Source organism: Vigna radiata, chromosome 7, assembly GCF_000741045.1.
Source record: "Vigna radiata var. radiata cultivar VC1973A chromosome 7, Vradiata_ver6, whole genome shotgun sequence".
Lineage (NCBI taxonomy): Eukaryota > Viridiplantae > Streptophyta > Magnoliopsida > Fabales > Fabaceae > Vigna > Vigna radiata.
In genome coordinates, this window is record NC_028357.1 from 17,460,134 (window position 1) to 17,475,906 (window position 15,773).

The window sequence follows — 15,773 nt, forward strand, 5'->3', positions numbered from 1 at the left end:
AGGCAACTACTGGTTGGAGGCTTCAAGGTTGAAGAAAGGATGATCCACTACTTGCTTGTTTGGATTCTATGTCCTAGAGCAACCAACCATGCTCAATGCTCTGAGCAGGATTTACTTCTTTTGTATGGGATTCTAAATCACATACACATCGACTGGCCTGCTCTCATTGTTGACACAATGGTAAAAGCCAAGAAATCCCACTCATATCAATTTCCTTATGCTCTTCTTATTTCTAGGATTTTAGAATACAAAAGTGTACATGTTGAAGGAGAACTCATTCAAACTATTGAAGCTGTGGGATCAGAAATTGGAGATACTACCTTTCGTCAGATGGGATTCATTACTAGAGGAAGATTCCTTATTCACAAAGATGATGACCATCCTGATGATGATTAAGATGACGACATGGACACTCATATGGCTGACCCAGTGAGTGCTGCAGCTCCATCTGATGTTGGACCTTCCAACATACCCTCCTCTTCCTCAACTTCTATGGAAGAACATTTTGCAAGATTATCTAAACAATTGGAGGATATGAGTCTAGCACAGAAGACACATTTTGATGAAGTACATGAGTGGCAGCAATCTCTTGATGAGTACTTAGTTGATCAATTTCTTGAGATTGATGTTCGACTACATAACATTGAGGATCATCTCAATATCCCACCTACTGAAAGATCCCCTAGTCCTGAATTTTAGTTTTTAGGTCCCTAAGATTGATTGCTTTCTTTGTGGCATTTTGTCCTTAAATCTTTATAAAACTCCTGTAATTTATTTTTGTTCTTAATATAATGAGCTTTTATGCATATATTATCTTTTTGAGGGGGAGCTCATATTAAGGGGGAGATTTTTACTTTATTCTTTTTGCTTATGATAAAAAAGGGGGAGAAAAAATATTAAGGGAGAATTAAGGGGAGACATATTGTACAGGTACTGCTAACTCTGTGGTTGTTCTTTAGTTTGTATGTGTTGCAGGTAAACCTGAGTTGCTTTTAAGAGAATTTTTTATCATCATCAAAAAGGGGGAGATTGTTACCAATAAGGAGTATTGGTAAAACCTGAAGATATGTTTTGATGATGCTGCAACTTGTAGTTTTTGAATGTAATAGGAAAATACTTAAAAAGCAACTTGTAGATTTTGAATGTAGTAGGAAAATGATAAACATTGTAATTTTTACTGGTATAATCGATTATGGTTAAGCTATAATCGATTATCAGATGCTTTTGAACTAAAATAATCGATTATCATAAANCAATNATCGATTATCACAAGTCATACTTGAATAATCGATTATCACTTCATATAATCGATTATCACTTTTTGAAAACTCTATAANNGACTTGAATAATCGATTATCACTTACAATAATCGATTATTCATGGCAGTTGGGAGCTGACCTTTGGCATTCAGTGAGCTTGGCTATATATTTGGACTTTGAGAATTCAGAAAATAACTTTTGTGAACTGAGAAAGCTTAGAACACTGTGTGTCAGAGGAACATTCTTAGAGAGCTTTTTGTTCATTGTTNCCTTGCTTGGTCTTGTGAAAGGAGAGGCTCGCGTATCGTGTGTCGATAGTTGGAGCAGACTCTCTTCAAGTTAGCAAGGAACTCTGCCTGGTCTTGTGACAGGAGAAGCTCGCGAATCGTTAGTCGATTGTCAGAGCGGTTCTCTTCAAGTTGGTAGAGTGGTTCTTTTCGTTCTATTTCTGTTCATTTGATTGTAATTTGTTAAACCAATTTTAGTGGAACTGTTAATCACTATTTGTAGTGATTAAAGACTGGACGTAGATTCTGTTGAATCGAACCAGTATAAAAATATCTGTGTGATTTTTCTACTCCCTACACTTATTTTATTTAACGCACATCAACTGTTTGGTTAATTTTCTGAAAGAAAATTACTTTTGTAAAAAAGGCCAAAATCGTTTCAACTGTGACCTAATGCGCTTTACGCCCTCTGTGTTTTAATTCCGCTGCGTTATACTCTTCGAAAATTACCCCCTCTGATACCGTCAAACCAAGAGTGAATTAAGAGACAAAGAAAATCTGCATCTTGGTCATTGAAATGCTCCAAACCGAAAACACCAAGCAAGCTCCCTTAAGGCATGTTCATACATGAAACCCTAGGAGAGAAAAGTTCTAAAACCAAGAGTATGAAGTGTTGCAATGTGTGGCTCGGTATATCCCTCTAAAAACTGAGAGCCTCCCTAAAAAATGAGGTCCACAATGAATTAAAACCCTAACCTAAAAGGCACATGTCCTACACATGGGTTTATTTACAACATTGCCCCCAAAAGGGTCCAAAACACCTAATTTTAATTAAGGACTTTCAGAAAACGAAATTACAACTTTAATTAAAATCTAAATAACTGAATGTTGAGCCTTTGAGTGTGTCACGTCATGTCCCAATGTTCCAGATGATGTTTCCACAACTTCCCTGCAACCAGAAATGCACTTAATCAGCTCAGAAAATCCAAATTAGCACAATTACGAATTTTCGACCAAATTAAGCAGAATTCGAAAAACGGGGAAATAACAGACAATTAAACACAATTCCCTGGTTTATTTAAGTGCAATAAACTATATATAGTTTAAGAAATAACGACTCATCAGGCGCCCAACGCCCTTTGTCTCTCTGTTTTTGGCAATTCTTCACGCCTGGGCGCCCTTGGAGGGCGCTGAGCGCCCTTTGCCTCGCATTTCTGATGATATTTGTGGCGCCCAGGCGCCCCAGAAAAGGGCATTGGGCGTGACTTTTTGCTGAGTTGGCACCCTAGACCTATAAAAGGCACACAGTTTTCGAGGGTTGGAACTCCTTGGCGGCTGAAGCTCTGAAACATCATTTTGGACCTCTTGGAGCAAGTTTTGGGCTGTGGGAACTCTTCCTTCTTCCTCCTTGGGTCTCCTTCTACCCCATTTTTCTTCATTGTAAGGTCAAGCTATCCATGACTACGGAGAGGTAAGTTCTTTTATGTTGGGGAATGATGTAAACTATACAAACCCCATTTGTAAATGCACTTGTTCTAAATGAATTTATGCTTCTTTCATTACTTGTTAGTGTTTATTTCTTTGCTTAAAGCTTGTTATGACTTTATCAACCATGGCATGATGTTAGGGTTTGCTTAGTATTGGGAAATATTTTGTGAACCTTGAAATGAACATAAACACCTAAAGGAAATAGTGTCTAGGGATAGAGCTAGGACCTTTCGTTGTCTTAAACTTCTTTTCTTAATGCAGGTGAACTTGTTGGGTTGCCAAGGGATTGAGATTTTACAAGTGAACCTAGGCTTTCTCACCAAGGGGTTGGGTTTAAGTAACTTAGCTAGTTGACAAGAACAAGTTAATGAAGAAGAGTGGTTGAGTGCATTTGTATAGGATTGTATTAGTTGAAATCATTCTCCAACATATTCATTCCACATATTCATCAATCATTCCATTTTTAAGTGTTTTGGCCCCAAGTAGTTCAAACCTTTACTTATGCATGACTTTTACGTTCATTGCACAATTTCACACTAAAATGGAATCATTCTTTAGCTTAAATTAGTTAGCAACTATACGATAGTAAAGTAGTGACCAAGTAAGTCTCTTGGGGACGATATCCGGTCTTACCGGTTTTACTACTTGAGCGATTTGGTGCACTTGCCAAAGTCTCAACACATGCCACATGGCTTCCACTATCTGGAAAACCACATCTCCTTTGCAGTCAGACGTCTACCGAGTTAAATGGCTGACAGGTTTGTCTCCCACTTGCATGGGGAAACTGAAAGGGTTTTTGACAAATGTATCCAACTAAGGAGGGTAATAAATGGGGCGTGACACATAGTGATCTATTTGGAATCAATAAAATTTTGAGTAGACAACAGCAACAATACCTCAATGTGGAACTTGGAACAGGCTACTAACAGTCATCCCAATTGGGAAGTTGTCTAACTTACTTTTGTTTTCAATTGTTGCCTCTGTTATAGCTTGTAAGTGATAGCATTGACTGGATACTCCACTGATTGTAGTTTAAATATCTGTGTAGATTTGGAATTGCTGAGAATTGGAACTTGTGCAACAGAATTCATTTGAAAGCAAATAGGATCTGTTGGCTACACTGCCCTATACCTTTTTTCGTGCAATCTATTTGAGCTAAAGGATTTTGGACTAAAAACTCTGCATTTGATTTTGTAGGAAATTGAGCAGGAGAACCCAAGAAGATTTGATAGCAGAAACACCAAGTTGAGCACGAGATTTATACACAAGGATGATCAAAAATGGAGCACGTGAATGTGGGCACTAAAATACCGTAGTAACGTAGCATAGGATTTCAATTTTGTGCTATTTTGTTTTGTCTGTATTTGTAATGGGCTTGTGTTAGCCCACTGTTAGTCTTAGTTTTTATTTTGTAAAAGGGCCATTATAAAAAGTCCAAGTTCTTTGGAAGAGTCTTTGGTGCTCTTTCAAACTCTTGGCAACTTTATTTGCTTTCCTTATTTTAACATAGCTTAGACTGGTGAGTGTGTCTTGTTAGCCAAAGCTACAAGCCTCACCATAGGAGTAGAATTTGATTGTCTTTCAATTGTGTTTCGTTTAGGGACGTAGGGGTCTTCCAGTCCGCGTAGAGTTCTCCAATTGTTTTTGTTTGTTGTGTCCTTTGATTTTAAAACTGATTTTATTTTAAAGAGTAATTAGTAAGTACCTGAAGACACATTTGGCTAAGGCAAGACTTGGTATTTAAGCAACTCTTGTGGTTCACCTCTCTTACCTGGGATTTGTCTAAAGTTTAAGCTTTTAATTCTTTAGATTAAGAAAACTTTTAAGAATAAAGATGTCTTGTTATCCATATAGTTCTTCTAGTTCATATAGGTCATCTAGGATTCATAATGAGTATCAAGATTCATACATTAAGGATGATTTGTGTACTAGAGCTAGAAAAATTCCATTCTTTGGTAATGATATAGATGTCTTAACATACCTAGTTTGGGAAAAAGAAATTAATCAAATGCATCTTGCCCTTCTTAAGCAAAGTGAAATTGAATCTTATAGTACAATTGTTCTTTCTAGAGAGTGTGAATCTCGTGTTCTTAGTTTATATCTCTCTAGGTTAGAAAAACATGCAAGAGAGTGGTGGGATCAAAGACAAATTAGTGTTAAACAAGGTAGAACATCCTCTATTCATGATTGGTATGAATTAAGAGCTTGCATGAGAAGAAAGTTTGTGCCTCCTGAGACTCTTAGAAACTTAGGACTTATGAAGGAATTCATTAAAGAAGGTAAGTTGTTCATTAAAAATATAAGTGGGTTCTTTCATAGAGAAAATGAGTTTAGAGAAAAGCTTGAGAGGCTTCGGGAAAAGCAAATTGAGAGAAGAAGAGATGAGGAAGAAAGAAGAGAGCAACAGAGGATAGAAGAGGAAGAAAAAAGAGAACAACAGAAGAGAGAAGAGGAAGAAAAAGAGAGAATAAGAAAAGAGAAAGAAAGAAAGGAAGAGGAAGAAAAGAGAGAAGAGGAAGAGACACTATAAAAGAAAGGGAAGGAAGAAATTGAAAGGAAGAAGATGGAAGAAAAGAAATTGATGGCAACATCTCTTACTCTAGAACCCAAATTTTTAAGGGGAGGTTTTCTATCCTTTCACCTTTCTCCATTTGATATTAAATGTTCCAAATTCACCATTTCTTTTCAAGACATTGCCATCACATCTTTTCAAAAGTTGCAAGTTTTAAACATGGAAATCAAAAACTTGAGTTAGAGTTACCTTTCAAGTTATCACTAACTCAAGACAAAATTAAATTTTCAAATGAAGTAAGGTTTCTTTATTACTATCAACTTCAAAATTTTAAATCTAGGAAACCTTCTTCTAAACATATTCCTTTATATATCTTATTGGGCCAAATAAAGCTGATTAGAGATATGTTTGATGCTTATTGCAGATTAATCTTTGACCCGGGAGGAACTTGTATGGAGTCCACAATAATAAGTCCTAAGGCGAACCATCAGATTTGAGGACAAATCCTTTCCAAGGGGGAGGGGATGATACGCGGGGCCCAAGCCCAATTGTCTTAGTTTAGCATTTCTTTTACTTGTATTAGACATGTGTAAATTGTGTTAGGCATGTGGGACTTTTAGTCCTATATATAGTCATGCCTACACTTCTTGTAATTACTTTTGAGATATTGGATTAATTTTTCTGTTGAGAGCACTCCAGATTTTAATCCTTTGAAAGTCAAGGCTAAAGAATCTAAGGGATTCCTTCAGCCACCTTCCATGCACCTACCATTCTTTCATTGTCCACATCAGATTCTCTTCCTCCGTAGTATCCATCTCATCATTCCCCTGATTGGCACGCGTCAGCCTTCCTCACAGACACATTATCCATTCGCGCAGCTGCTCTATTTCATCTCACGTGAACACAAGAGCAGTCTTCATTGTCGCGTCTTCCTTCTTCGATCTCTCTCCAAAGGATCTCTGCCCCGAACCACATCCTCCTTGCAGATAAGCCATCGTAAGTCACTTTTCACCGAAACACTTCTCAGATTCACCTTCTGCTAGCTTTTCCTTCCTTTTGGACCGATTGAAACCTCACTTTATCATATTTTCACCGTCGATCTCTCTTTTCCACCGTTCAATGACTTATTCCACCGTTTAATCAGACTCATTCACTGATTAAACCAGCGTAAACCACCATATCTAGATCCTCCCTCGAACAAACTTTCCATCTAGGGTTCGTTCGACCTTTTTCCCTCTCCAACACCGAAACCTAGGGTTTACAGATCTTTATGCTCCTTCTGCGGCATCATCTTCTCCAACCAACGCATTTCGCTCCGATCTCTCCGATCTTCTTCGATCTGCTGTGACCGGGACCGTATCACATAGAGATAGGAGGACCGATTGCCTTTAAGATTCTGTGCGAATGTAATGCAGAATTAATTGCTAGGGAGACAAGACATTGTAAACTAGTAGTTAAGAGTAGGCTAAGACATCGGGTTTAGGGTAAATTAGAAAGTGGCATTGACATTAATGAAGGAGTTGAATTCGTAAATACATGAGAGTGGATAGGATAAAGTCGGAAACCCCAACAACATAATTCATCCATACATCATTCACATGCGTATTACTATTAGAAGAAAAGCTGCATAGATTTAACTTATAATTTGGATGACAGCACTTTAGTGACACTACTTTAATTTGGATATACATGTATGACAGTACTTTCATTATATCTTTGATATTTGAATTTAGAGATGTTATGTATGACACTACTTTAATTTGGATGTACTGACATTATGTATGACAGTACCTTATTTTGGATGTACTGATATTATGTTGTATTAAGGGAGTGCCTTGCATAATTTTTTAGTAAAAAGGGGACCACAATAAACATTTTTAAACCATCATGAGGACCACAATAAACATTTTTAAATCAACATGAGGACTACAATGAATTTTATTGCAAGAACCCAGATTGTTCATGATATTACAACACCAACTCATAATACACGAACACAACATATAGTGCATATTGGCCACCTAACATCAACCTAAACACAGCCACAATATTACAACACCAACTCATAATGTTGAACACAACATAATTGCACATTGGCCACCTAACATCAACCTAAACACAGCCACAATATAATAATGTTAAGCACAATAAGAACAAACACAACTCCAATTAACAACTTTATCCTTCTCTGCAACTCTTTCACATTACTTTCGAGATCAGTGGTCCTCTTGCTTTGCCTCACATTTGTACCATCTCTATCATCAGCGTTCTCTTCACAACACCACTTGAAAAAGTTACATGACATCCCACTTGTAAATGCACTTTATTATTCAGAAAAAACACAAAAATGTGTCAACATAGAAAATCAATTCAACATAAAAGTGACTACGCTATTGAAAAAACCTTGTAATGACGACATGCCCAAAATTGCCTCCCAGCATTTCTTGCGGTTTTTGCAATTTTCAGTACAGCAAAATCACCACAGTAGCAAATAGAGGTTATCCCAACTCCCCTTGAAACAACACCTTGTGATGAATGCGAAGCTCCTTTGCCCGTTCTCTCAAACAAGAACAACAACTTTGTGAAGAAGTCATTGCAAACCCTAACCCTAAGCTTTTAAATTTGGAAAAGTCTAGACAAAATCACCAAAAACCCTAACCCTTGCTTTTAAATTTGGAAACAACAACCTTGAATCAGTTTGGTAACAGGATGATTCAGCAATGCAGCCTGACACGTCAAATTTATTTGTGCAACTCATCAAATATTTGCCAACTGGGCAGCTCTACCGTTAGAAGAATTAACGTCGTAACCAAAAAGGACTAACTTGCACAGTTTTTACAAAAAACAAAATTTTAGTAAACTTTTTAAAAAATGGAGGTCCACTTTGAACAAAATTCCCAAAAATAGGAATCAAAATAGATATTAAACCAAATTCAAAAAATCAATCAAGGTATCAATCGATTTGGTATTGATCAAGGCAAAATCTGATCCTGGCTATTAGATTAATTCAAAATCTAACACTAAATTTTAAAAATATCAGTGAATTATACAGACACTCTTATTTTAGTCTAAAATTATTTAAAGACTAGCGAATTGATCAAAGAATTAAGATATTCTTTTATCACTTCTAGTGTGTTCAATTTCAAACAATTTGGGTTAAATATTCATAATATAATATAGTTTTAATGTTAAGTTAACAAAATTCCATTTGTTTAAAATTAGTGATAATGTAACAATTGACGTCGATTACATTCTTAGAACTTTTTTTTCTCTCCACATCATATATATCTACATAACACCCATACTAAAATTAAATTACCTTGTCAAAAATGGGAAATTAAGATTAAGAAATTTAAAATAATTATAAACATTAATTTTAAATGAAGGAAATTAAAATCAAAGTAATTGAAATTCCATTGAAATTTAAAAACTCCTCGTGCATACATAAGGTAAAGGTAATGGTAATCCGGGTTAATAATGGACAGGAAAACTGTTTCACTGATTGAAGATGACAGAAACCTGAAAGAGTTCATAACAAACTCGTATCGACTAACCCAACACAAACAGAGATCTAAAACATTAGCAGAACATCTATGCAGTACCTGTTATACAAAATAAACCAGTCTATATGACAAGCCTGAAAATATAGTATCTTATTTTCCTCAAAGAATTGTGTATTTAACTCTTCTATTACATTTGAAACATAATTGGGTGGCATATGTAACAAACTCCAAAGATTCTCTTAAATACACAGGCATACACTTTAGAGGATTCGGTCCTGAAGATCAGTCATCAATGTGGAGGCTAATGTGCTGATCTTCTTTCCAGTCTCTCCTGCAATGTTCTTAAGGGATGAGAGGTCCTGTTGTGCCTGCACACAACTCATCCAACGTCAATACAAAAACTAATGCGACTTTCCAACATTTCATTGTTCGACTGGAAAATCACATACCTGAAAAGATAATCGATTGATGAGATCACTGGCAGAAAGATCAATGGCGTTGTCTCTTGAGTCACCAAAAAGATCGGCACTGGAGATGGCAGTCGAACCCTGGAATTAACAAGAATCTAACCAGAGTCAAGTACCAACTTTAAAACAAAAGACAGAATAACTTGATTTAAGAATTTAATCAAGTTGGTAACAACCCATCTAGAACAGTGTACATCAAACAAAAATTTGGTCAGTAGAAGAGATTACGAACAAATAAAACAGATAATAAACTGAACAAAGCTTCACAATCCTTCAACATATCTATCAGTTAAATCACATTACAAGGGCCAACACATAATCGATGAAAGAAGTTAACCCAAGGTATATTAAATCATATGATTCACAACAACTTAGAATCTCCTTTAGTTTTATCAAAACAGGCTCAGACCAGTTGGTTTACCAAGACACTAGACATATCATGGATTCGAGTGGCTGCTTGGTTGGATTAAAGGAATATGGCCGGTAAAAACAAATTCGACTCCGCCAGTTTTAAGAAGTCGTCTCGCAATCAAGAATAGTAAAACAAACCCCTATTTCCAGACAAAAGAAAGGACTCAGATAAAAGGCAAATAAGTCTTGAATTATTTGCATCATTTAAAAATTAATAATTTAATATTTTAAACTACAAAATCTTTCATATTTAAGGCAAGTTTGTTTGAGTTTATTCTGAAGATAATTCATTTTATTAATTTAAAGGTGTTCAAAAAAAATTGCAATAATATATATATATATACACACACACACACATAGAACAAAACCTGTATTGTGACTTGTTATCACGGGATCAAACATCAAATATAAAAAAAAATGTATATTCACACTATATCTTCCAGCCAGTTATTAAAAGAAAAGCCCCATACCGAAAACTTAGACAAAGTAGCTTGAGAATCCAAATCTGCAGCTTTGGTCTGATCTCCAAAAAATTGGGATGATGAAATAGATTTAGCATTTGAAAACTTCCTTCTTGCCTCATCAGATTCCTGAATCTTAAGAATACATGGGAAAGTAATATAAGGTGCAGGTTAGACAAATTTCTTAAAGAAACAACGCAGTTTTACAAATTATCAGCAACAAGTACTTAAGTCAGACAAGATAATAAATGACTTCTCACAGGTAGCAGGAAGTTCAACTGCGTATGTATAGTTTTCTGAAAAATAATAGAAAAGTCATTGAGACTTGGTAGGAACAATATTAGTTCGCCGAAAACCTTTCAGCCTAATCGGTAATAATTACCATTTCTATTTAAAATAGTTTAATTTTAACGTTAAAACAGTCAATTCTAAATGGCCTCACATATGGTTTATATGATGCAACACAAGTTACGATGATATCATTATCACATTATAGTATACAACCAATGAACTATGACCGCAAAGTAAGTCTCCTGGTCTTTTATATTGACATACTTTAAATGCTAATATGTTTGTGATTATAAACAAAGAATGCAATTTAATACACTATTCTATGTGTATGCTAACTTTTCCTTTCTAGTAAAACCTCACAAGGTAGCGCTTTCTCCCATTGTTGACCAAGCTAGCCTTTCCATGGATCTTTATGTTGTAAAAATCATTGAGGTGAATGGTAAGAAAATATTCATATGTATGCCAACTGCATGCATACACAATTACATTTCAGGGGCAAAAGATGAAGGCTTATAGCTTACTTGCACTTTGGAGGAGATTGGGCCAGATTTCTTTGGAAAGCCACCATCCATTCCAAAGTCTGCAAAAAAGCTTGATGACTTTGGTGGAGACACATGACTCATCACGGATGAACCTCCAGTATTCAACTCAGAGGATTGGACATTTTCTACATACTCAAACCGAGATGTCAGAGATGGTCCAGCAGGCATATTTGTTGAGGATGGAACAGGAGCAGGGGTTTCCTCAGGCTTCTGCTCATAGATAGAATCACTTGTCTGCATTTCATAAGGATAATTTGTCAATAATCAATGTCACCAAATTAAAATAGTGTAGAAGATAATGAAAAACCAACAAGGACTTCTAGCATACACCTTCAAACAAAAGATAACTATTTGCATACCTTTTTAGTGAGTTTCCGAGCACCAAGCCCCCCACTCTTCCCAGCTTTTTTACCACCAATAGGTTTCTTGACAGTACTTGAAATTACTGAGTGAGAAGCCCTAGGTGAAGAGGTGGCCTCGGGCTTTTCAGGCTTCTCCAGAATGTTTTCTTTTGGAACTTCATTGGTCCTGATTTCAGTGATTTCATGAAGCCCATTAATACCCTGGGAAGACTGAGAAGCAACAGGTGATGAAGGCAAGCCTCCTTCCTCAGCCATACTTTTAGCCACTTCCTTAGAAAGAAGTTGCCTATACAAGTCCGCAGCTCTGGATGTGTACTTAGCCTCTATTTTGCCACCATCAGTCCAACCATGTTGCTTAAAGAAAACCTGTGCACGATTGTTTCCTCCAAAGCTCATCATCTTTAGTTGCTCAGGACTCCATGAGTCTAAATTTGTAGACCTACATATAGAATGGCATGAAGTTTCTAGCTGTCAGTCTTTGTGTTCTTTATATGCAACAACTACCTACCTGTTGATTCATTTTAGTATGTTTCACAGAACCAATACATAAAATTAAGATGCAGAAGAACACGAGAAAAATTTATATTTAGTGATAACTCTGGTAAGTATTTTAAATCTTGAAAAGTATAATAAAATATGAAATATGCAAAGCTCCTTGCAGCTCATTGAATATACAAATATAGCCACTTTAGATTAAGAAATCATGTTTGCTTAAAACAAATGCCTCCAACCCAAACTTTTCCAGACACACTTCCCTGAAAAACCAACTACTATCTGATAATTCCATGATTGCTTCATTTATTTTCAAAGAAGTATCCATTCAGCTGCACCACCTTAAATCCTTACCAACAAAGAGCATAGTAAAATATTAACTACATAGCAAAATTATCCTATCAAGCCACAGACTCATTTCTTGACTGAATAATCTAATGGAAAATAATAAAAGGGAATCAGAAACAATAAAGATACTTGCCCAGGCTTCATCCTCACAAACACAATCTCATGCAAATCATAACCTTTTTTCTGAATTGGGGTCCCTTTCAACTATGAGAGGACTATGTCTGTCCAAGGATCATTATTAAACTTGAAAAGCAATATTCAGAAAGAGATTGACATGCTTTGAATTAAAATTAAAATTCCCCGTGACAAAGGATATAACCAAATTATTTTACTACAAATCCCATATCATACCCCAAGTTCTGCTGATTTCGATTAAAAGACCTGCACTCCAAACGATCAACAAACATAAGACCTGTATCTTACGTTATTTGAATCATGTTTGAGGCATGGTTCAAAGCTTTTGAGGAGTTCTAATAAAAGAACTTGCAAGGCGATTGTAGGTGAGAGCCTTACTGCACAGCATATGGCATTCATATCAAGAGTCCTGAACAAAAACTTGACAAATTACAATTCTAAGAATCAACTGGGTTGTGCCTCAAGAAGACTAATAGAAAATCTTAGTGGTGAAATGAAAGTGTTCAAGAAAGTAAAGAATCTTCATGGAATGGATGTGTTTAAAAGGGAGTGTCCCAAGGCAATGCCTCTCATATGTGCAAGTGCAATTATGATGCAAACTGGACAAAATACCTAAAGGCCAAAACAAGACAAGAAAACCTACAAGTGAGGCATGACTCGGTGCTTTTTGTGGAGTTTTGACAAGATCATGGAACAGGGAATGGAAATGTAGAATTAAAAATATTTCCAAACATACGAAAAGGAAGTAAACACGGATGGACCGAGGAGGTTAAGGAAGAATTTATAACCGAGTGCAATGGCATCATGCAATCCATGTAACCCACATCACCTAATGGAATGAGGCTCCTCTTATTCATGCTGCAACTAGAGACCAAAATCCGGAGCATGGTTTCATTTATTATTCGAGTTTTAACCAAATTGGCTTAGGGAAATCTCTAAATGATAACACATCACAGCATTACAACGCAGTGCACTAAATTCATCCGTACGAACACTCAGAACCCCCACTAAAACAACATACAACACTCCCAATTCAAAATCACCCACACGATCATATTGCAAACCGATACAGACAAGCAATTTCGGCAGAGAAAACTCAACGAACAGATTCACCATTCAAAAAAATCATCAACGCCTTACCTCACGAAGCTGATGTGCACGCCGAGACTGCGGTGAACGGCGGAGCAATCGATGCAGAGGAAGATCCCATACGTGACGGACGCCCAGGTAGGGTTCTTCGCATTGCAATCGAAACACATCTGAAGAAAAAAAAAGCAAGGCACAGAAATTAAAAAATGAAACATAGGAGAAGCACGGAAAGGCAGATCTGAAACCAGATCTCGTAAATCAGAAAGCAGAAATGAAAATTCAGTGCACATAAAGAGAAATCAAGAAATGAGCGATAAAATTGAATAGAAAATAAACCTTATTTTCAGACTTGGCCTTGAGTTTCCTGAAGACAATGTTCTTGTCGGTGAAGGCATCGGACGCCATTGGAAGATGAAAAGAAGAAAAAACCGAAAAGAAATCTAAGACTGGAAACTTTTATTTATTTTGTTTTCAAGCTTTCCGCAATGAATCTCAGGGGTGCTTTGGGGAACAGGAACACCACCTGAGGAATTTAGATTGAGGGAAGAAAATTTGCAGGCAGAACCACAAATGTTGTTGCCTTTCAGCGTTTGTGCAAATATTTATTTATTTTCTTTGTCTTAAAAAGGACCTTTTACTACCGAAATATTCAAATGACGGAATTGCCCTCCAGAGAATTCAGGGAGAGCGTTGTTGGCCTTCGCGTTTTCTCAAGTGGGTGAATGGTTGCTGTCCTTAACCAAGACGGTTCAAATAACCCTTCTCTCTCAATTCCCCTAAACGTCGTCGTCTTGCGGTCCCTAACCAAGACGTTTCCAAATCACTGATTTTAAAATTCATTCAAATACTCTTCGATAATCCAACCAACTGATTTATAACATTTAAAATACATCTATATTTATAATAAGGATAATGATATTTAGACAACATTTTTTAACAACATTTAAATATTGATTACGTGTCAATTTGTGATTGGTCAAAAATTATTATTATTGATTGTGGAGTAATTTTTGACCAATCACAGATTGACACGTAATCAATGTTTAAATGTTGTCAAAAAAATGTTGTCTAAATATCATTATCCTTATAATAAAATAGTTACTCTGTTTGAATTTAAGTGTTAATATCATTTATTCATAATGATAAGTTTAATCATAAAATACTCCTGTCAATTCGTAGGTAATTTTTACAATTTTTTTTTCAAAAACAACTTTATGTGTGTGGTGATATCCATTAAAGGGCATTTCAGTGTTCTCACCCTAGACTTCTAAAATATCCATAATAATTAGTGATGTCAAAATGGATAACTCAGCTCAACTCAGTCCAGTCCATTACAAGTTGGTCACTTAGTGACTCAACCTTACCCAACTCACTTATTATCAAATTGAAAAAATTCAAACCTGACAAGACTCATCACAAGTTGATGGGTTAAACGAGTTGGTTCAGTGGCTCATTTAATTATAAGTTTTTTTTAATAAAAAAATTACATTTTTTTTAATTCAAATCTAAATAAACTTTGATTCTGAATGGTTGGATGGGACGTTTTTATCCCTTTTATTGATCATCTCACTTCCACCAGCGATGGGCATAACAAACCATCACATCACATTGACAACAATGAGGTGAGGTAATACAGTGGAAATGGAAAAGAACTTTGATTCTGAATGGTTGGATGGGACGTTTTTATCCCTTTTACAAGTGATAAAGTATGCTTCCGTCACACTAAAATGATATTAAACTCCAAAGACAGTTCAAAATAAAAAAAAAATAATAATATCATACAATCCAAACATAATCCAAAAACATGTACAAAAGATGAACAAATAAGTTTTTAATATTGATAATTTTTATACCACTTGCCTATTTATAATATTAGAGTCTTGAATAGATAAATCTATAATATTTTTCTCTCTTGAAACATCTTCTTTATCACCATCTACAATATAATAAAAAAAATGTTAACTAATAATATTGAAACACAAAATAATAAATAATTAAATTAAATTAGGTGGGTTGGTGAGCCGAGTTGAAAATTAGCCCGCATAAAAAAATTACATTTTTTTCAAACCCAACCTGGCTCAAACCCGTGGTGAGCCGAGTTGGCCTACGGTTACAACCCATTTTAACAACACTAATAATAACCTTCTCAAAATCAATATAGTTTCACATTACAGAAAAAATAGAAG

The 15,773-nt window shown here is 35.7% G+C and overlaps 1 protein-coding gene across 1 annotated transcript; it reads right to left on the reverse strand.

Annotated features, from left to right (window-relative positions):
* Positions 1–8,902: 8,902 nt before the first annotated feature.
* LOC106768846 (probable ADP-ribosylation factor GTPase-activating protein AGD8) lies at positions 8,903–14,296 on the reverse strand. The gene is made up of 7 exons (XM_014654205.2): positions 13,924–14,296; positions 13,639–13,757; positions 11,521–11,962; positions 11,141–11,395; positions 10,338–10,463; positions 9,439–9,537; positions 8,903–9,357 (listed from the first exon to the last, which is right to left on the reverse strand). The coding sequence occupies exons 1-7, from the start codon at positions 13,990–13,992 to the stop codon at positions 9,250–9,252; spliced, it is 1,218 nt and encodes a 405-aa protein (XP_014509691.1). The 5' UTR covers positions 13,993–14,296; the 3' UTR covers positions 8,903–9,249.
* Between the last annotated feature and the right edge of the window lie 1,477 nt (positions 14,297–15,773).

Excerpts from the sequence above, each read along its gene's own strand:
- LOC106768846 (XM_014654205.2), bottom strand. The coding sequence starts at position 13,992 with ATGGCGTCCGATGCCTTCACCGACAAGAACATTGTCTTCAGGAAACTC. Across the intron at positions 10,464-11,140 it reads CAATCTCCTCCAAAGTGCAA|ATTCAGGAATCTGATGAGGC; the intron begins GTAAGCTATAAG and ends TGTATTCTTAAG. Across the intron at positions 9,358-9,438 it reads TCAATCGATTATCTTTTCAG|GCACAACAGGACCTCTCATC; the intron begins GTATGTGATTTT and ends AGTTGTGTGCAG.